The sequence below is a fragment of the Archocentrus centrarchus genome, chromosome 14 (assembly GCF_007364275.1).
Source record: "Archocentrus centrarchus isolate MPI-CPG fArcCen1 chromosome 14, fArcCen1, whole genome shotgun sequence".
In the NCBI taxonomy this organism is placed as follows: domain Eukaryota; kingdom Metazoa; phylum Chordata; class Actinopteri; order Cichliformes; family Cichlidae; genus Archocentrus; species Archocentrus centrarchus.
The window spans coordinates 23,535,637-23,556,875 of NC_044359.1; the positions used below are offsets into that span (position 1 = coordinate 23,535,637).

Sequence of the window (21,239 nt, forward strand, 5' to 3'; positions counted from 1 at the left end):
TTGTTATTTGACTTATTTCTAAGTGAGCCATTTCCCACCGTGGCCCCTCTACACCAGAATGTGCTAATCTCCACTTTAACTCATTTAAATAGTATATGAACAACAGTTTGCTAACCTGAAATTAACCCGTGAGCGGAAAAATATAATCCTTGTGGGGGAACCAGACAGAGCGCATGCAGTAATCACGTAGCACATGAAGCTGCTGATCAGAAGACTATAAAGTTATAGTTTGGAGGAAAATAACAAAATAATGGCAGTGGTATTGGGGAAGCACTACAAAAGGAACACACTCACATGAAACACAAATTAAAGAGGAAAAAACAGCAGAGAAGAGCAAATAAGTAGATTCAAAATTATTTGCAGCCACTTTTTATTGGGAAATTCAATTGGACATTATAGTCAGTGTAAAAATGACAGTGAAGCACATCCTGGCTTCATGCAGGGTGATGGATGCACGTCTGCAAAGGGTAGGGCGTGTAGAGGGCAACGTTAAAGATTTGTATCAAATGACACGTGACTACGCTGCAGGGGGTACCTTATCAATATGTGGTTCTTTAGCTTTGCATTTTCATTATAGGCACCATTATCGTATTGCATCGTATGATATTAGAGGTGACTTTATCTTTTTAGGTTCACAATTACGAAGTGAAAGAAAAAAATAAAGGTCATGTTAAAGCCTGCTTGAATCAAATTTATTGGTAGTAATTTGGCAAATAAAACATACAGCAGCCCAGCAGCTTTAAAAGTAGTATAAATAAATAAATAAATGCCAGTTTCCATTTAGTTTTGACTGAAGGCACCAATTAGTATGAGACACTAGAGCACAAATATCTCCATGCACTGTTTTTATTCGTGACTTTTCCTTACTTGGATTTGGAGCTCCAAAACTAGCTATTTGTGTGCATACGTCTACAAACTTAAGAGAACACGTTGCGAAAAGAAAAAAAAAAAGCCAGGTTCATTTTCATGTTGCTGGAAACCGCATTGAGCCGCTGGAGAAGACCAAAAGAGCCCTAGTACTTCCAAACGTGGTCCAAAGATCGACGGCTGAAACTAGGAGGCAGTAACGCAAGGTAAAAGAACAACTCCCGATAAACCCCAAAAGAAGCAGCAGAAGAAGAAGAGGTCGCTTGATAGCCGAACAACCAATCATAGCCAAGTAAATCTCCTGTCCATCACCGGGGAGCCACGGAACGTCTCTCTGAAACAAAATGGCTGACATGGAGAGTGTCTATGGCATCTTTCGGCTCCAATTACATTTTTAACATGAACCGTATTTGCACGTGCACTGTTGCATTTAGCAGGTAAACAAAATGTTCAAAAAGGCGAAAAGAGCAAACTTTAGACGTCGGAATGAGTCCGACGAGGATGAGCAGGAGGAGAGTCAGCAGCCGCAGCTGGCGCCCACAATGTTCGGGCCTACCGAAATCCCGTTTATGGAGACTTCCAGTAACAACGCTACCGGAGCGCCTAGCGCTACAGAGAGCTATCATAGTAACGGCCTTCAAGCTAACAGCTTGAGAGCTGTCAAGAAGGAAAAGAAGGGCAAAGATACAGCTCCCGTGGTTGGACCCACGAAAGCCAGTTTACTGAGTTTCGTCGATGATGAAGGTAACTTTGGGAGCCAAACCAATGCTAAGCTAGCTAGGCAGTTCACATTAGCCGGGGAAAACGTGTAGTCTTGGGAGGTTTATGGATTATTGTTACCCAACAGTTTCTGCACGCTTTACGATAATTATATTTCTAGTCCAAGTACTATAGATAGACACTTCGTTTAACGAGGAGTTATTCTCGAGACCACCAAGCTAATATGTATCTTTGCATCATGGTGACGGGACTCATTACTGACTGTGTGCTGTGACTTGTTTGTAAACAGAAGGATCCGAGGTGTTCCGAGTGAAGAAATCCAATCACAGCAAAAAGATTGTGAAGCAACTCAAGAGAGAATACAAGGAGGATTTGGAGAGGTCTGGGTGTATCAAACAGGATGTTAAATCAGGTGTGTTAGTCCACAGTGGAATGCATCATGTGTCATATTAGCCGTGTAATACCTTATCTACTACTAATCTACTTATTCCAGCCACAAATACGAAGTAAGGTGAAGCAGAATTAGGAATACTGCTATAGAAAATAAAAACAACACGTTACTGTGACATTGAACAACATTTAGGCAAATACAGCCATTACAGCCATTCCTTGTGCATTTATTACATAAAAAACTGTAAGTAAAATACAATTTCAGTAACCATTAAGACTTCTTATATACCAATTTCTGCAGTGTTAGGGAAACAAAATGGCAGTTGTGTGATCACCCACATGTCCAGTGTAAATGATCGTCTTTCCACTTGAAGCATCTTTTTCCAAATTCCTGTTTTTCTAGATGCTCCACCTCAGCCTGCAGTTGCCATTAAAGAGGAGGTTGCTAGCAGAGCAAGTAGTGAACAGGGAGAAGAAGAAATGGAGGTGGACAGTGCTGATGAGCAGGAGGAAGATGCACGGAGTCAGGGTGGACAGACACACAGTCAAGTGTCCAAGATCAACAGCACAGGAGCGACATTCAACACACTTTCTTCACTTGGCAGCTTGAGACCAGGTATAAGATACACACTTGCACTGAAATACCTCTCTGATGTGATTGGGGGCATCACAGGAACCCTTTTGTGACTTTTATTGCTTTTATCACAGTTTTGTAGTTTTTCAGTGTATTGTGTAACAAGGAATATCAATGAATTTGAATTTGATAATCTACGAGAATAAAGGTGCACCCAGTTGCATCTTCTGATCTGTTGGGTTAGTTTAACTGCGTTCGCACTATGCCTCCCATTGTGAAAGACATGTTGGTTGTTGTTTGCACAACTGCATAAGAATTTAGAAGAAGACTTATTTGTCTTTACCCCAGGGGAGATTCCTGATGCAGCATTCATCCATGCTGCCAGAAAACGCCGGCAGCTGGCTAGAGAGCTGGGGGGTGATGCCCCTCTGGTTGACGCAGAGACTCCAAAGAAACGTCTGGTACGAGAAGACCAAGATGCCAGTGACGACGAAGATGAGGAAGAGAAGAGAATCCGCTTCAGTGGAGTCAGAAACAAAAGTCAGAGACAAAAGATAGCTGAGGAAATAGGTACCATACTTAACTATTCTACTCGCTGTCCACTGATTATGTTGTACTGTTCCCGGTATGATTTTTTATTGCGGCATCAACATCCCTTTCATATGTGTACAGGTATTGAGGGTAGTGATGATGAAGCACTGGATACAGGTCAGGATGAGGAGGTGAGCCGTTGGGAGCAGGAATCAGCATACCCCAGGTAAGATCCTGAATCTCTGAACACTGAATGATGTCTGTGTTTTTACTTATTGCTTGATCCTGTGGTGCCATTGTGTTGCTTACTAAAAAAAAAACAAGTGGGGCTTTCCCTTAATCAGAATTTTTCAAGTTGAATAGATTTTGTCAGTTCGATGCAGCAAATTGAATATTTGCTCTCTCATATGGATATATTGGAGCGATGACTTTAGATGTGTGTGTAAAAGCATCACTGATCTTTGTGAGGCTTAACCTTTTTAAAGTAATTTCCCATGTTTGTTGTTGAACTGTACAGTGCTGCTGTGACTTTATTGTCTGGACGAACTTTGCAGTGACAGGCAGAATTGTAATTCAACATGAACTTGAGAAGTGAGCATCACTAGAGTTGGTCGTTTCCCACCATCCTATTACCCATGTCACTTTTAGGTGACCCACAATGCTACACACGCCAAACCTAAAACCTCAGCTAGTAACAAGATTATTACTCCACATTAGAGTTCAGCTTCTCTCGCTGGTTGACTGTGAGTGCAGGTGTCACATGTAAAGGACATAGTGAAAGAATCTGCAGTTGAAATGGGGTCATTGTCGTGTATAGCATTGACTCCCAAAGGCCACCCTAAAAAATGTGATTTAATCATCATTATTCTAGTTCTGAAACAATTAGTCAAGTAAAGACTGTCCAGTTTACATAATGCCCAGCAGTCTGTTGTATTTAATTTAGCTGTTCTTGCTGTCTGTGACTCAACACTCAGTGTTTCGCTTTCTGCTCCTGTTTTTGTTGCCCTGAGCATGAAAAAAGCAAAAGAATTTCCCTCTAAATTAATAAAGTTCTTATCTTAATTTAAATTACATATTGTAGGGCTGCCTATTTATGGACAAAGTGATAATTATTATTTTGATCAGTATTGAGATGACAACTTGTCACAGTTATTCATTGATTTAGTGACAGAAATGTTTTTTATGTAGACAGAACGCTGCTTTCACATCTGTACAAATCTTTGCATCAAAGTAAAGTTACTCCTCCTTATTCACCTAAATTCAATGCATCTCTTAGGAGAAAAATACAAAGTAATACATTTTAAAAGAATTTACCAAAACTTACCACAAATTTCAATCAACAGGGCCGTGCTTTCAGTTTGACATTGTGCTGCATTTCTGTTAATCATCTTTATAAATTAATCTTAGCAGACAAATAATGTGTGTTCACTTGGCCTATGTGCATCTCCTAGAAGCAAAATATAAAGTGTTTCACTCCATTCATTGTACCTGCATGAAACTCGTAGCAAAGTACTCAACAGCTGTGAGATCGCTCACAGCTGTTATTCGTGTTTTGATTGCATTGATGATTTCAGTGCATCTTTGTGAGCTGAATGGATACTCTGAAACACTGTAAAGACATCTGAGTTGGTCAGTTCACGTTAGCTTTGTTTGTGGGTTTTTTTCCTTTCTCTTGATTTAGCGCTGATTTAGGGAAGGCTTGATTTCGTTTTGCTTAATTGTGCCAACCTAATATACTGAATAGTCTGTGGGATTGAAAATCTATCTCTTATCATTTGTGGAAATTTGTGTTTTGTGTTTTCTTTGTTTCTAATGACTAGGTCCAAAGCAGTCAGCCAGAAGACAGCACAGTCTACTACCAGAACAGCTATGAGAGCCAGCCCTATAGCTCTTCCTACAGCATGCCTTACACCTACACTACCGTGGCCCCACAGACTGGCAAGCCAACTGGACGAGCTGACAATGGTTCTGTTCACTATGGGGCCGCTATTAATGATCTAACCCCGGTATCCATTGATCTGGTAAAGAAACGCCTGCAGGATAGGTAGGTTCAGTAGAAGACTGCAGCAACGTCTGTTGTCAGTCATCAGCTCAACTGCTGCCATCTGTTTGCTGCAGTCCTGATGACCCATACGCACTATCCACAGATTTAAGGGCCAGAGTCTAGTCTCTGTAGTTGTTTATTGTTTTTGGTGTACTCTAAACATCTTTTATCTGCATTGTTGGTAATTAAGTTTACACGAACTTTGTTTGTCCTCAGTTCCATCTAATTCATTCTCACTGTGTCCCTGTACGTCGTGTCTACAGGCTCAGCCAACTGCACGCAGGCCACAATGCAAATGTCGACCGCTACAAACAGATCAAAGAAGACCTAGCTGCTTCTGAGCGTACCATACAGCAGCTGGAGGGCTCATCCAATGACAATGCAGAGCAATATAAGTTCTTGCAAGAGATGCGAGGGTATGTTGGAGACTTGCTTGAGTGTTTCAGTGAAAAGGTAAGGGAGAATTCACCTGCAGTCTGATTAGCTGTTTCCTGTTTTGTGGCTGTGTTATTTCTGACTACTTATTGTGGATTTTAAAGGGATACAGTCTAGCAGAGTGCTGTCTTGTTTAACATTATCATAATAACTTATTTGTTTGAACTGTTTAATGATTATGGCTAGTTAACAGTGCTAACAAGCAAATGACACAGCATATATGTCGCTTGTAGCACACTTAAGGTATTTTTCAGTTCCTTCAAATCTGCTTTCATTTAAAAAATACATTTATGGAAGATATAAATATAACTGTTCTTACTTAGTCAAGATTCAGGTTGATGAACGTTATCAGCTGCTTAAACAGAAATAATCTGTACTAGTTATTGCTCGTAAAAAAGATACCAGAGTTATTAAAATTGAATTGGAGCTTCAAGAGAATTTAATACAGTGGCTTAGCCAAGTACGTATCAAAATATACCATCTTAAAAAAAAGAGTCCTTGGTAAAAGACAGTGTCTCTCACACAAACTATATATTTTTTTAAGTAGCTCAACTTCCAGTGCATGTCTACACAGAATAATTTAGTTTTGATCTTGCAGCATCTATGTGGAACAAAGGGCGAACTGGCCTTCCCACTGCCAGCATGTTTCCTCAAATAATCAGTGCTCTGAATGGGACACTAACCTACCATTGTCAGCATGAATTAATGTGGAGTCCTTTCATGCAGCATATACATGTCTGGAACATTATATTGTTTGTGTTGGGTAGAAATTATTAACCTCACTGTACAGAACTTTAACTTGACCTTTTGTCAGTATTTTTAAATGTTTAAACTTATTGCTAAATCGAAGTCCTTAAAGTTCAAGCATTGCTTCAAAGATTTTTGAATGTTTTCACCCAACACCACCAATATTTTGGTTCCAGTGTTATATTGGCCATCACGCTTCTTTTATCCCCCCCCCTAGCAAGACATCCCTGTGACTCGGAGTCCCACTTTTGCTGGGTCAGAGGTCACAGAAGGCATCATATTTTTCAGGTGCCTGCTGTCCTGGAGCTGGAGGCTGCCATGCACCAGTTACTAAGGCAACGGGCCGCACGACTTGTCCAGAGACGACAGGATGATATTAAAGATGAATCGTCGGAGTTTGCAAGCCTTTCAAGTCAGTCCATCTTGAAGGTTTTTATGATTTATTTGAACAGCCTCATTAGCTCTCTGTATGTGAGTGTTGTGTCTGCGGGTGTTTGCAGTCCACATTATTGTATCGCATTACATTTCTCTCATGAGTACCATTAAGGCTAAATGGTGTGGGTTGAGTGGATGAACATGTACGTGTATGGAAAAAGTTGTGTTGAAGGAGCTGTTTGGACCACCCTTTATTGGCTGAGTCTGACAGTCAGCCTGGTGTTTGTAACTCAGCTCAAGTAAAGATGACTGTGTAAAGATGACATTAAAAAAAAAAAAATGTAAGTGACATGTCATCTGTCACTTTGACTGTACCATAACTGAAGTTCCAGCCTGGTAAGTAACTGACACCAAAAAGTGATTGATACAAAAATGATTTTGGATCAAATATGTCTCGTTACCAGTGATGCCCAGTAGATGGAAAAGTTAGAGCAGTATCTTGAACCTGCTCGATAAGTCTAAAACAGCCTCTCATCTAATTTCAATTTTTGATCCTTTAATTATAATTGCTAATTTGAGTACCCCTGTTTTAGTATAGGATGAGTTCCCAGAGTAAGACTGAGGTTATGGGTTGGCTTTGCTTTTCATAGCTGGCTCTAACACTGCTCCTGTCTCTTGCAGATAAAGCTGTCATGGCTCCTAATCTAGACTCATTTGGCCGAGACCGTGCAGCATACCAAGAGCACAGTCGTCAGAGGAGGATAGCTGAAAGAGAAGCACGAAGGTACCGACTGTCCTTGTTCTCAAATTCCTGTCTCTGATGTGAGGGTGTCATCTTAGTGCCACGTTGGAAACAGGCAAGTTCTGCACTTGTTTTTAATTTGGCTTCCTTTGCGTTTGTGAATGGATACAGAACACGACGGCGACAAGCCAGAGAGCAGAATGGAAAGAGGGCTGAACATAAAGAAGGCTTATCATCTGATGATGAGGAAACTTCTACTGACATCACCAGCTTCAACATGGAGAGAGGTATGTTACTGTAAAATTAATTAATTAATTAATGCACTTTAAAAAAAAAAAAAAAAAGAAGAAATTTAAAGTGTGTATACACACACACACACACTACTCCAAAAAATTAAAGGAACACTTTTTAATCAGAGTTTAGCATCAAGTCACTTAAACTTCTGTGATATTGATCTGGTCAGTTAAGTAGCAGAGGGGGTTGTTAATCAGTTTCAGCTGCTGTGGTGTTTGGTAAACAGGAATGGTTTTACAGCTGGAGGCCACTGACGTTTTTTTTTTTCCTCCTCAGCTTTTCTGTTTTTTTCTCACTAGTTTTGCATTTGTCTAGGGTCAGTGTCACTACTAGTAATATGAGGCGATACCTGGACCTTACAGAGGTTGCACAGATAGTCCAACTCCTCCAGGATGGCACATCAATTAGTGCTGAAATGGACTAGCCTGCCGCATAATTTTTTCACTTTGATTTTTGGGGTGCCTTTGAAGTCAGCCCTCTGTAGATCATTTTTACTTCCATCAAATGATGCGGCATCATTTTGTTCCTATCGCATTACCCAGTCTATATCAGTATAGATATCAAACATGATTTTTTTCTCCATTAAGATCTGATGTATTTTCAAATTGTTCCTTTAATTTTTTTTTTTGAGCAGTGTATTATATAGGTTGCGTAACACGTTTATTAGACAACTTGTCAGTAAAACAAGAAAACAGATATTTTAGAAATCTGTTCAAAACTAACAAACTGAATTTATGTTTTTATACTCAAATTTCAGCCGACATCTGGACACAGTAAGATGTGTCCAGATGCCGGCACACGAAGATTAATCAAGCATAACATTCGACCTCTAAAATGAATTTTTCTGTTCAGGAGTGCAAGTAAATAACTGTAATTTGACATCTTAATCAAAATATTAATGTGCTTGACAATTTTTTTCTGCTTTTTGTAAAACAGTAAATTTGAAAATTCATGTTTAACAACAATCATTATATTTTAGCATTAAAAATATAATTTCAGTTAAGGAGCCTTGTGCATACTGGTGGTTTAAACATTACAGAAACATGAAAAAATGATTTTGGTAATTACCAGTACCCAATTATATTGAAGAAAATTTGTTAAATGTCACTTAACAGGCATGATATTCTGTACTCAGGCCTAACAAAAAAACTTTTTGTGCTACCCAGATCGTATCATCAGGGACAGTAAGAAAGTATTTGAGGACGTTGTGGAAGACTTTCACTCTCTTGACTGCATCAAATCTCACTTTGAAGTGTGGAGGAAGGAGTATGCTGACTCCTACAGGGATGCTTACATAGGTCTCTGTCTGCCAAAGCTCTTTAACCCCTTAGTCCGTCTGCAGCTGATTACATGGAACCCTCTTGAGGTAAGCCATGTCTGTATTTTCAGTGTAACCAGTGCCTTTTTGAAAGGAAATTGGATGAGAAATTTTGAAATCTGTTTTGTGTCTCTTCGCTGTGCAGGCGCAGTGTGCAAACTTTGAGTACATGCTGTGGTTTGAGTCGCTGTTGTTTTACGGCTTTGAAGAGAACAGCACATTACAGAAAGGAGATGGAGATATTGGCCTGCTGCCTGCTATTGTGGAGAAGGTCATCCTCTCTAAACTGTCAGGTAGAGAGAGTACACACAGCACATAGCATACGCAGACATGTCCTTGGCTTGCAGGCCAGTACAAACTATCTAATAATATATCTATTTCTCTCTTATTTTCTGAATGTGGCAGTCTTGGCAGAGCAGGTGTGGGACCCGCTCTCAAGCAGTCAGACGACCAGGCTCGTGAGCTTCATCCACAGACTGCTTAAAGGTTATCCCACTGTGCTGCACGGGGACAACCGATACACACAGGTACTCCATGCACTTGTGATTTTCTTCAAAATACCCTGGCTTTTAGGCTAACTTGGCTTTTTAGAAGAACTGCTGTCATTATCTTGGATCCCCCCCCCCCCCCCCTTTTAGGAGCTGTTGAAAACAATCGTCTTACGGACCAGGAGAACTCTGGATGAAGATGTGTTTCTTCCACTCTACCCCAAAAAGTATGTTTTTAGTAATAACAATATTAACATTTGGATTCCACTTTTAATTTTTTCATTATGTAAAAGAAGCACTTAAACTGCTTAAATGGACCTCTTTTGCTTTTATTCAGCGTGCTGGAGAACAAAAACAGCGGTCCCTACTTATTCTATCAGAGGCAGTTCTGGTCCTGTGTAAAGGTAAGTGCAAAAGGGAAACAAAGATGAGTTGTTGGTATTAATGGTGGTGGGGTTTTGTTTTTTTTTTTCTCTTCATCCAGTCACTTGCTACTTAGACTGACAGCATCACATGATTAACCTGCCTGATTGTTGGAGATCACATAATAAGATCTGTATAATTTGAAAAGCAGCTATAGCAGGCTGGTATTAAAAGTATCTTGACACTGATGATGCGCTCTTGTGTTGCTGCCCTTGAGTACAGTCTAACTCTTGTCCCCTCCATGTGTAGCTCCTGGGCAACGTCCTGCAGTGGGAGGGCATCTTATCCAATTCCTGTCTGAAAGACCTGGCCTTGGACAGTACTCTCAACAGATATATCCTCTCTGCGCTGCAGACAACGGATACATGGGAGGAAAATATTCAGAAGTGCCAAAAGGTAGACAAAACATGCACAGTTTTCTTTCTCAAATTCTTTACAATATATTTTTAGTTGGGATGGATGTCATTGGAATCAATAGGGTTTTTTTTTCTTAAGAGAAACATCAGATTAAACTCCATCACACATTTTTAATTTGTTTTTTAATTAACATAGCAAAATATGCTTCCACTCATGAACAGATGTTACGTGTGAAAACATTGTACTGATGTAAGTCTGTTTGTTTTTGAGGGAAAAACTGAATTCAGGACTTTTCTCTCTGTGTTTTTACCTGTGCAGTATTAATAGTTCTACTCTCCTAACTGCTTTTAAGCACTTCCAGTTAATTTGTTTTAAAAGTGATGTATAGCTGTTCAGACTCAGGAACAGAAGGGAGATTAACATGTGGCAGGATAAGAATTAGTGACACACACCTTTGGTGCGTGCTTATTAAATGTCTTCAAAATAATATATTTCATGACATACCTGCTACTTTATAAGTTGATGGAGGCTCACAACTGCAAGGCGGTAACTGGAGTTTGCTCGTGTGACGAGCTGTGACATGAGAGCAAGTTATTGGAAAAGAAATGACATCCATTATTTAAACTCCACCTTACATATTCAATATTTACAACCATGAGAAGACAATCAAATGTGTCAGGTGAGCTCATTCTAGTAAAGAGTAAGCATGTTGTAGCTGTTATGACTGCATGGTCAGCTGCTACTTTTGAGACACGTGATTCCTGGAAACTGGCCCTTCTCCTGGGGCTGTTACATGGGAAGTGGTGGTATTTCATACTAAGCTTTTCATGGCGGGGTTAATGTGGTTTTTGCTCACGTGGTTACCTTTTTTAACATTAGTGACTCATTGAACACAAATCTAGCATTTAACTCTGGGTCCTTTTCAGGTTGTGGAGTGCTTGCCATCGCACTGGTTCTCTGGATTGAAGGGCCAGCAGACGTTGCCTCAGTTGGAGCCATTCTGTCGCTACCTCGCCCACCTGGCCAACTCATTGCACCGCAGCACTTTGAGCGCGTCTGATATTGAGCGGCGCACTTCAAAGTAAGGGGTTTTACGTGGCTCTGTACATACAGCTTGGGGCCTTGAATTTACTAATAGTTGTAAGTTGTGATGTGCATTTTCCATATTACTCAGAATGCATCTCGTATCTTCCAACAGGGAGCTAATCAAAGACGTTGTGAAGATGTTGGGCCAAATGAATGCCCTGGACCACATCATAACTGTGGCAGCAGAGCATGGGATTAAAGACATCAAACCACTTTTGGAAGTCAAATCATAAGAGGACAAGACTGAGGCAACTTTTCATATGGATTTTGTTGTGTTCAGCCAACGGATCACCCAACTTAAAAACTTAATAGTTGCCACTGTGACTGAAAAAAAGACCTTGTTGTAAATATTGTGAATATTGTATAGAAAGGTGTTGTTTATACTGATGCTGAAAAAAGGCCTTGTATTATCAGCTCATGAAGACTGTTCAGTTGTACTACATGGCAATTTTAAATTCATAAATATTGTTGATGGATTACTTTTTTGGGGGGGGGGCGGACCTCTAAATGAATACTATTCACAGCAGCTCTGTACAGCAGATCCTTCTTTGCCACAGGAGTTAAAAGGCAAAGACTGGTGTCCCAACATGTGTCCTAACAGTCTAGATATATTTCTTTGATTCCTGCTTCATCCTGTTAGTACTCCTCACACCTCGATGTTCTCATGATCTTAAAGAATCTGAGCTTCAGATTTGTAAGAGTTCTGTTTTAGTAGTTTATTTGCCTGTGAATAAAATGCACATTTGAATTATTGTCTTGCTGCCATTAAGTTTAAGCTGTGCACCACGAGGTAGTGTTTAAGTTTTGTAAATATCATAAAGGAGCAATCCAAACTTAAGTCCAGTGTTCTTCGCTGTAGGTTTTGTTTGGGTTTTTTTTATGCTGAGTGAAGAAAATAGGCCTCACTGCTTTATTAAAGATATTTGACATGGAAAGGAATTTTTAGAATTGCACACTGCCAGTTTCCAAACTCTTACGAAAGCTCTTCATATGAAATGACACTTTCTTGACTTCAGCCAGCTGCCACATGTGGGATTTGATCTCATCCAGTGCAGCCAGAAGGATATTGCACAACAGTAATGAGCGGGTGGGACTGTGTTTTTTGCCTCCCTATCCCCCCTCCTCCATCTCAGTTCCCTAAACATAGCCACTCCAAACCTGAAGATATCTTTTCTACAGTTAAAGACCAGACTTTCCTAACCAGCGTCGTGTGAGAGAAGAATTTTGGCTTCTACACTTTCCTCTGCTTGGGCCTCTCAGGGAGACTAAAAATCTTAGCTCTCCTCCTCATGAGCAAACGCCGCCTTAAGGTAAAGTCCAACTTACAACCGCTACGTAGCGACAGCATGAAAGTGATCGACCACTAATTTAGCAGTACTGTACGCAGACTGGACTGGTTTCCCAGTTAGTGCTACTAATCTATCGAGAAATGCATTTGCCTGTGCACACTGGAGTACAAAGGGGGTGGGTCCATGCTGCGAACACATGCTCCTTTCACTCGGATCCTATTTTAACTGCTCTGTGCTGCCGTCTCCTGCAGTTTCCGTTTTCAAGCAACTTATAACCTACTTAGGAAGGCTGCATAGTTTGAAAAGAAAATTATACAAAATCAGTTGTAATTCCCGGAGACTGCTGGATTTGACTCTGTAAGAGCTGCAATCTAAGTTATCGAGCGGCAGCCAATAGGCCCGACGCATGTAAGGAAGGAGGTGGCTGCAAGATTTTAGGTACTGCCTAAAACTATTAGTGTGTCTTGAACCCGAGTGTGTTGCGTGGAGAAGGTAATCTTCATTAGCAATCAATAATCTGACGATGCTCTTCCTCCTGTCCTCTATAATTAATTGGTCGAAAGCGCAATAGTAAATAGTAAATCAGATTATTTTCTGTTTCCCATAAATTTAATGGTCACCATTACGCGATTTACTCCGGTGTCCAATTCTGCAATAACCCTGTCTACTTTCCACTATGGCAGCACATAATCACTCACGTTTGTCATCCTTTTCAGAGCAACCAATTCATCATTTAGAACAGCTGTCCGGGAGTGTGGAGCCAATGGAGCGCAATTTCTCCAGTTACCAACAAAATCCACAATTAAAATCACGCAATACTACTGCCGATTTTCTCTGTTGCTTGCTGCTGAAAAGCTAAGGGGAGACAGCAACCAGTGTTGCCAGATTTTGCGACAGAAACGAACAACCAGCTCTATGAAAACAAGCCCAAAAGAAGCCCAACTGGCAACCCACAACACTGTGTAAACCTGAGGCCGCTTTTAAACAGTATAGCTCTATAGTAGTATAGCTCACTTCTTTGTTTTGGAGCAGTAAAACCCATGGTGCTTAGCCTCATAGAAGAGGAGGGTGCACAGTTTTTGTGTGTGTGTGTTTCTCTGTATCAGCATGTTGAACTAAACCAGCATGGTGAGCACATATTTCACACTTGCAAAATCTGGGGAATGCCTTTGGTACGGCTCCCATTAGAGAGGGGAGGTGAAGGAGCACAGGGGGTGCCTAATCAGCGCCGTTTCTCTGTTAATGATCATTTCATATGCCCAGCTGTTAAATACAGAAAATGCGACTAGAGAAATAATTTCGTCACATCGTTTGGGTGCCCACTCTCTTGTGCGGCGCCACTATGCACTGCGTATAGTGCATACCCACTTTTAGCGCCACTGTCTCCCATCGGAGCTCGGATCCATTCTGTAAGTGCGCTCTCTTTCTCCCACTCTTTATTATATTTTTTTTTTCTATATTTTCCCCGCTTACTGGAGTTCATTCTTGCGCTGCCTCCTCACTCTGGGCTGTTACGAGTGTTTGTTTGGGTGTGCGCCCGGTCAACTTGTTCAGGAGCGATAAACAGGAAACGGGGGCTTGGAAGGGACAAACTGCCTACCACTCCTCTTTTGCTTTATTATAGGGCGCCGAGAGATATTCAAGGAGTTTCACTTGGAAAGAAAGTCAAGCCCAAATAAGCAACTCCACGTTCAAAAACAAGCCCAAACAACCGCAACCCGCGACTCACGAGATTTGCAAGCGACTTTAGAAAAAAAACAAGCCCAAAGTCGCTTATAATAAGCGGACTTGGCAACACTGACATCAACTGATAAATTGTAATTCTTAGTCGGGGGAAGGGGCGGGGGATAATTAGTAGGCTTTTAGTTTGAAAGCCAGTTACGTCCTTTTCATTTTATAAAATTAAGTCGGGGCTTTTATTTTGAAGCTTCCATGGGTTTTCGGTAGGAAGATAACTAGGAAAATTATCAGCGGATTTCGATGAAAAATTGCGGGAGGTGTTACAAGTAACAATTGATTAATTTTGGTGGCGATCCGGATCACCACCGGGATACAATTTATTTTATTTTTTTAACCATTGTAAGATAGGGACAATATTCACATATTTGTGCTCTCTCGAAAAGTTATGAACTAAAGTTCATTAAACTTTGTAGAAATGTTGCTTAGGGTAACACGAACACACAGTTTCATTTTCACAGTCAAATGTCAGTTTTTTTTAAATCCCCAACTCATCATTGCTGAAATTTTAAATTTTCAAAGTGAATTTTTTCATCTATAGAAATGCAATTTGGTATTCAGGTATAAACAATTAATGTTGAAAATTGTCCTTTTTAAATTAAAATACTGTAATGCAAAGTGAACTACAAACCCTCCACACACAATTCATATCTGGGCAATTTTTATTTATTCATTTATTTTGAGAATGACATCAGGGCACATAAAATATATCCAGACTATAGATGCCATTATCTGTTCATGAGGATCTCATTTTTTTAATATAAACTCAAATAGTACATTTTATGGAAGAAAACCTCATTGACCTTTGGAAAACTGCTAACCACATCATTATTTTAAAGTAACTTAGTAATTAGTAAAACAATTTTAATGTTTTAATATTGTATCGTTCCACTCTTTAGGTAATACAGTTAAAGATAAGTACTTCATACAACTACATTTCAAGGAAAATAACTCAGTGAAAACACTAATATTAAATGATGTAAGTTTCTTGACCATTACAATGAGGGAGATGTTGATTGCTTTTAAATGTATGATTTATGATTTCATTCTTTATATATATAGTAACTGGTATAAATAACCACCAAGTTCTACTTGTCATGTTTTCCAGTCCCATATTTTTTGGCGTAATCCTGAGTGGAAATGGCTCTCTGCAGCAGTGGTGCTCTGCCAAAGTGTCTTGTGGATCAGTCTGAATAAGGAGGGTGTGAACAAAAATATGGATGCTCCCATTTCAATCCAAGCCTCTTAACATGGTTTTCCCCATGGTTAAGCTCTCTCTTCCTTTGTGGTGTCCTGTAGCCACTGCTTGAGTAAGCCAGCAGACTAATGGAACCTCTTTAGGTCACAATCTGACCTTTCAGATTTTTCAGAGATGGTTATTCTTTTGCTCCCATCACCCCCAATCAGCCAGCATTTCTTCTTTTAGTCTCCAGCCTGAAGGGTAGGCCCTTAGTAGTATTCATCCGTACACAGTGGCTCTCTGTTAAGGCGCTGCGCAGGGCGAGTGCTCCTGAAGTAAAGGTAAAGGTGCACAGCTGGAGGGCGAAGATAATATTTCTGGCCAGGGCGGGTGGTCCTGAAGTAAAGGCGGACAGCTGGAGGGTGAAGATGACCTTGCAGTGCAGATTGGGTGGTCCTGAAGTAAAGGTAGAGGCGGAGAGCTGGAGGGCGACGATGATATTGATGTGCAGTGCAGGTGGTCCTGCAGTAAAGGTAGAGGTGCACGGCTGGAGGGCAAAGACGATATTTCTGGCCAGGGCGGGTGGTACTGAAGGAAAGGTAGAGGCGGACAGCTGGAGGGTGAAGATGACCTTGCAGTGCAGATTGGGTGGTCCTGAAGTAAAGGTAGAGGTGCACAGCTGGAAGACAAGGACAATTTTCTGGCCAGAGCGGGTTCTGAAGTAAAGGCAGTGGCGCTCAACTGGAGGGTGAGGACGATATTGCTGGGCAGGCATGTGGTCCTGGAGTACGGACAATGACGCCTCACTTGGGTGCCTCCCTCAGCTGGACAATCAGGAGGACATTGCTGGGCAGGTTTGCTAGTATTGGAGGAAGGGCAGTGGGGCTCTGTTGAGGTGCCATGCTCAGATGGAGGGCAAGGAGGACTTTGCTGGGCAGGTTGGCTGGTGTTGGAGGAAGGGCAGTGGGGCTCCATTGAGGTGCCATGCTCAGCTGAAGGCTGAGGATGATTTTCCTGGGCAGGTTGGCTGGTGCTGGAGGAAGGGCAGTGGGGCTCTGTTGAGGTGCCACGCTCAGCTGGAGGGTGAGGAGGACATTGCTGGGCAGGTTGGCTGGTTGGAGGGAGGGCAGCGGGGCTCCGTTGAGGTACCATGCTCAGTTGAAGGGTGAGGATGATTTTCCTGGGCAGGTTGGCTGGTGCTGGAGGGAGGGCAGTGGGGCTCTGCTGAGGTACCATGCTCAGTTGAAGGGTGAGGATGATTTTCCTGGGCAGGTTGGCTGGTGCTGGAGGAGGGCAGTGGGGCTCTGTTGAGGTGCCATGCTCAGCTGGAGGGTGAGGAGGACTTTGCTGGGCAGGTTTGCTGGTGCTGGAGGAAGGGCAGTGGAGCTCTGTTGAGGTGCCATGCTCAGCTGGAGGGCGAGGAGGACATTGCCGGGCAGGTTGGCTAGTTCGGGAGCAGGTTTGCTGCAAAGACCCACACAAAGCTGCACGACTATTTGAAGTCACCATCTGACAGATGGCCATCTTCTGAAAGCAGGATTTTACACTGCAAAACAATGAATCAGATCATGCTAAATTATTTGCTCATCTGAATCTGAACACATTTTCCACATGTGCATGTCCAGTGGAACATTAAAAGAACAAAAAAACTGTGAAATATTGTCTCACTGGGAGCTGTAGTGGTACAAGCACGTTATGTGCACCATTTTTGTGAAGTCATGCTCCAGCACTTGACTGGGTGTCATCCGTTTTTCAGGATCAAGCGCAAGCATTCCTTTCAGCATCTCGACAAACATCAGCAGATCGCACATTTCTGCAGCTATATCTGCAAATTTCCGATGACGGATGACCCAGTACTGAAACATTAAGAAGAAAAAAAGGTCACCTAAAAGTTTTGAGTGCTCTTTTTAAAAATATAAACAGAATGGTCAAAAACTGCACCTACATGCTTGAGGTCATCAAGAGATGTCAGCTTTATCCTCCTTTTCTCAGTGAACACAGTCCCTGATTCACTGGCAAACTGTTCAGGTGTCTAAAGACAGGGAACTTATTATTGGACAAACAGGCTAAGATATTTTACAATATGAAAAAAAAAAAGCTAAAAATAAAGTGTTAGAAAATAATTGTGATGTTTATTGTAGTGTTTACTGGCATACGGTATTAACCAGCAATGGTGAAATGGTAGGTACTTGAGTTTCCACTTGTGTTGGTGTGTGGTGAAGTCTAACTCTAGGTAAAAAAAAGAGGCAGTCCTTAGTCCGCAGTCTAGCAGTTTGCCTGGTGGCTGGCCCTGAGTCTCCACTATATGCCTCATCTGTAAATACATCAGGCCATTTAGTCAAACTGGCAGTCCATGATAGACCAAGTGACAAATTTTATAATATACTGCAGGGATCCTCAAATCCAGGCCTCGAGGTCCAGTGTCCTGCAGGTTTTAGATGTGTCCCTGATCCAACACACCTGAATCAAATGGTGGAATTACCTCCTCGGTATGCAGTTAAATTCTCCAGAGTCTTGCTAATGACTTCTATATTTAACTCAGGTGTTGGATCAGGGACACATCTAAAAGCTGCAGGACACCAGATCTTGAGGCCTGGATTTGAGGATCCCTGATATACTGTGTTAATGATCACATCAATAAAGCCTGAAATCAAGTTTTTCAGAAGAAAGGAGAAGCAGATGTCATACTTACCACCTCATATTCATTGCTGCCAGGGTAGAGTAATGAGCCAAGGAACAGATTCGCAGCAATGCAGCCCAGAGACCATACATCTATGGCCTCTGTAAACGGAGCCCCCAGAATAATCTCCGGGGACCTGATGGAGGACAAAGAAAAGACTGAAATTGTCACATCTGTAGTCAATATTGATAATTGGGATAACTGATTTATATTGCAGCTGAGAACACTCACGAAACACTGGAGGTGTGTGTGACTGTGTGAGTATCAGTAGCCTCTAATAAAAGTTCCTTTGGTTTCCAGGTACTCCCGGTATGACGGGACTGAATGCGTGAGCCCCCTTTGGCAGATGAGACGTCGCAGGCCAGGCTAAAGTCGATCACTTTGACTCTATAAGGCTCCTGCTGATGGTTGACAAGCATCACATTTTCTAACTTGAGGTCTGCATGTATTATTCCTACAGACTTCATATGATTAAGAGCTCTCGCGATCTGAAAGGGAAAAAAAAAAACAGAAACCAAAACAAAGGATACACCATGTGTTAATATTTAATCAGTATCCACCTTAAAGCCATGTTTTAATGTAGAGAACAATATAGTTAAATACACCTGCTGGACGATGGGTCTAATTGACTTTAGACCAAGTGGCTGGAAATGTCTCTCTTTCATAAGTTCAAAAAGGCTTTTGTCCAAAAGCTCAAACTCGAGATATACATGTTGCCGATTGGTAAGGACTCGGTTAAACTGAACCAAGTTGTATTTGTGAGAGTTATGCATTTTTAACTTCTGCAGGGCAGCCACCTGGAAACATGGGTTACAGATGTGTTTTATGTTAGCCTCAAATACAGATTTTATAGGCATTTCTTCAAATACAATTGTTGGATTAACTGAAAAGCCACATTTTTTGAGTAACAAACTCTATTGAGCAGTTCCTACCTCCATGTTCACCAGCCCATTTCTGAAGTACTCATTTTTCACTATTTTCACGGCTACAGTGTTCATGTCACTCAGCCTGATGCACTTTACAACCACGCCGTAGGTTCCTTCGCCCAGGATAGCTAATAAATGGTAATGTGCGAATCTGGTGAGGGGCCTGCCTGGGGGGGTAACTTGCTGCCCTGGGCAGAGTGGGGGGCATTTCTGACACCATCAGAGCTGTGAAGAAAATGAGGCAGACTTCAGCTTTGAGTTGTATATTAATACTGTAACAGCATCATCATCAAATCATTCTTTCACTGGTTTCAGCAACTGACATTAAAATTGTGAAACCTTCATTTCTTACAGTGTAGACAGTAAAGCTTCATGATAACCGCAGGTGAAATTACAGGCAAAAGCAATGCACTATGATCGCAAACAGATCTTTTCCATCTTTTGTCATGAGCTGGATGAACAGAAAGCAAACTATAAATACTTGGCAAGCTGATGTCACTTGAATTATCTCAGAAGTTTCTCCTCAACAGTGACTTTAATATAAAAGTCAAAAGTTCTGCAAAATATGAGTGCATTGAGTTTTCAGTGCTGAAATATGAAAGGTTTGGTGAAACAATTTTCTACATTCCATCATAAGATCACAAGTCACGGGTCTGAAAAGACTTAGATAACTGAATAAGTCTTATAGCTGTTATTATTTTAAACTGCCACAGCCTGGCTCAGACTGAAAAACAAAATAGAGACCAGAGGGGTATACTATGAATTGAAATTAATGGCTTGGTGCGCTGTGTTGAGCTTAAAGTCAGAATTTTCTGTGTCACAAAGTAGCTCTCTCTACCTGGTTAAATCACTGTGATAACTTATGCTGAATTCATAACCTGGTCAGGAGCAGATTATCTTCAGAGTTTCTGTTTAAAATTGGCTGAACGCGCCATGTTTTCACTTATTTTCCTGTTTACATGTTTTAAAGCACAAAGTAGAGTCTCATCTTGGGGAAGGTGTTTTAAATCTGCAGCTTGTTACGCTGTACCCTACTGCCGTCACAAATGAATTCCAGCTGTAAAGTTGCAGCAGTACAAACATTCATTTGCTGATGTAGAAAATGTATAGATGTTTTTGTACTTGGAGAGTTTAAAACTCCAAAGGGAATTCAGTCTTAGGCTTATCAGGGACAGAACAGCAGCAACTTTCTGCAAACCAAATGCAGGCCAAACTGAGCTCAAAACGGCACAAATCATCCGCTGGAGGCAGCTTAGTGACCAAAAGCTCCAAAGAGAACAAGTCAGTGACTTAGTGCTCACTACGGCTGCTTAAATCATCATAGAACATTCTACTCACTACACGTCCCAAACCACACCAACACTGAACCACTGATTGACTGTTTCAAATCAGAGGAGTCAGTTTTTGCCTATCAAGTAAATCAGAGACAGAGCCAAGCTCACTGGGGCCCAGGTGAAGAATATGCAGCTAATCAAGCTATCAATTTTCATATTCTGATATGACATCACCTGCTGTAAATAAACAAAGCATTATAACAGACTGTACTCCAGTTCTCAGTTCCAAAACATGCCTCTGTGACTGTTATACCGATACACATTATACCATTAGATTTTTTTATATGCATTCATCTAAAAGCAGGATTTTACTGTCATTGTTCGTTTTTATCAAATGATTATTTATTAGGACTGCCACTAATGTATTTTCATAATGGATTTGTGTTCTTATTTTTTTTCTCCATTGATTGATTAATTCTTTTGTCTCAACTCATAATCCAAAGTGGTAAAGGCCTCAGAGCTACACAGTGTGATCAGAATGATCAGTTATCCCATCAGTTATCCCAAATGAACCAACATTTCCTTCTGGCAAAATCCAGATTATAACTTATAAGAAACTCGTTAAATTGCATCGTCTAGGGACACTAGACGATGCAATTTTTGGAGAATTTGCAGTGGCATTGTTGCTACTACCAGACTTGCTGAAAACTGAAAAACCTAAATAGGATGCTTTTATTTTGAAAAGGTGGCACCTTAAAGTAT

General features: G+C 41.1%; 3 protein-coding genes and 1 long non-coding RNA gene across 4 annotated transcripts in view; 2 read left to right on the forward strand and 2 right to left on the reverse strand.

Annotated features, from left to right (window-relative positions):
* The first annotated feature begins 1,193 nt into the window (after positions 1-1,193).
* Positions 1,194-11,813, forward strand: paxbp1 (PAX3 and PAX7 binding protein 1). Its single transcript, XM_030747305.1, is given in 19 exon segments — positions 1,194-1,611; positions 1,877-1,999; positions 2,381-2,593; positions 2,900-3,121; positions 3,224-3,286; positions 3,289-3,308; positions 4,903-5,126; positions 5,390-5,579; positions 6,597-6,720; positions 7,365-7,467; positions 7,597-7,712; positions 8,886-9,085; positions 9,183-9,330; positions 9,443-9,564; positions 9,676-9,752; positions 9,863-9,929; positions 10,198-10,344; positions 11,232-11,386; positions 11,504-11,813. Coding segments are annotated over 19 exon segments (2,733 nt in total). The 5' UTR covers positions 1,194-1,313; the 3' UTR covers positions 11,625-11,813.
* A 716-nt stretch (positions 11,814-12,529) lies between these two features.
* LOC115792679 (high affinity cationic amino acid transporter 1-like) overlaps positions 12,530-21,239 on the forward strand; it is a 35,361-nt gene continuing 26,651 nt past the window's right edge. Inside the window, exon 1 of the mRNA XM_030747303.1 lies at positions 12,530-12,701. The gene's annotated coding sequence lies outside the window, so the exon portion shown is untranslated. The remainder of the gene's footprint in view (positions 12,702-21,239) is intronic.
* LOC115792682 (uncharacterized) lies at positions 17,008-17,631 on the reverse strand. The gene is made up of 3 exons (XR_004021060.1): positions 17,543-17,631; positions 17,266-17,453; positions 17,008-17,143 (listed from the first exon to the last, which is right to left on the reverse strand). It is a non-coding gene; the product is annotated as an uncharacterized LOC115792682 (long non-coding RNA).
* Positions 18,505-19,311, reverse strand: LOC115791455 (homeodomain-interacting protein kinase 1-like). The gene is made up of 3 exons (XM_030745542.1): positions 19,210-19,311; positions 18,883-19,074; positions 18,505-18,765 (listed from the first exon to the last, which is right to left on the reverse strand). Exons 1-3 carry the CDS (start codon positions 19,273-19,275, stop codon positions 18,505-18,507), a joined length of 519 nt encoding a protein of 172 aa, XP_030601402.1. The 5' UTR covers positions 19,276-19,311.

Excerpts from the sequence above, each read along its gene's own strand:
- LOC115791455 (XM_030745542.1), bottom strand. The coding sequence starts at position 19,275 with ATGAACACTGTAGCCGTGAAAATAGTGAAAAATGAGTACTTCAGAAAT. Across the intron at positions 19,075-19,209 it reads ATGGGCTGGTGAACATGGAG|GTGGCTGCCCTGCAGAAGTT; the intron begins GTAGGAACTGCT and ends CCATGTTTCCAG. Across the intron at positions 18,766-18,882 it reads TTAGACCCATCGTCCAGCAG|ATCGCGAGAGCTCTTAATCA; the intron begins GTGTATTTAACT and ends TTTCCCTTTCAG.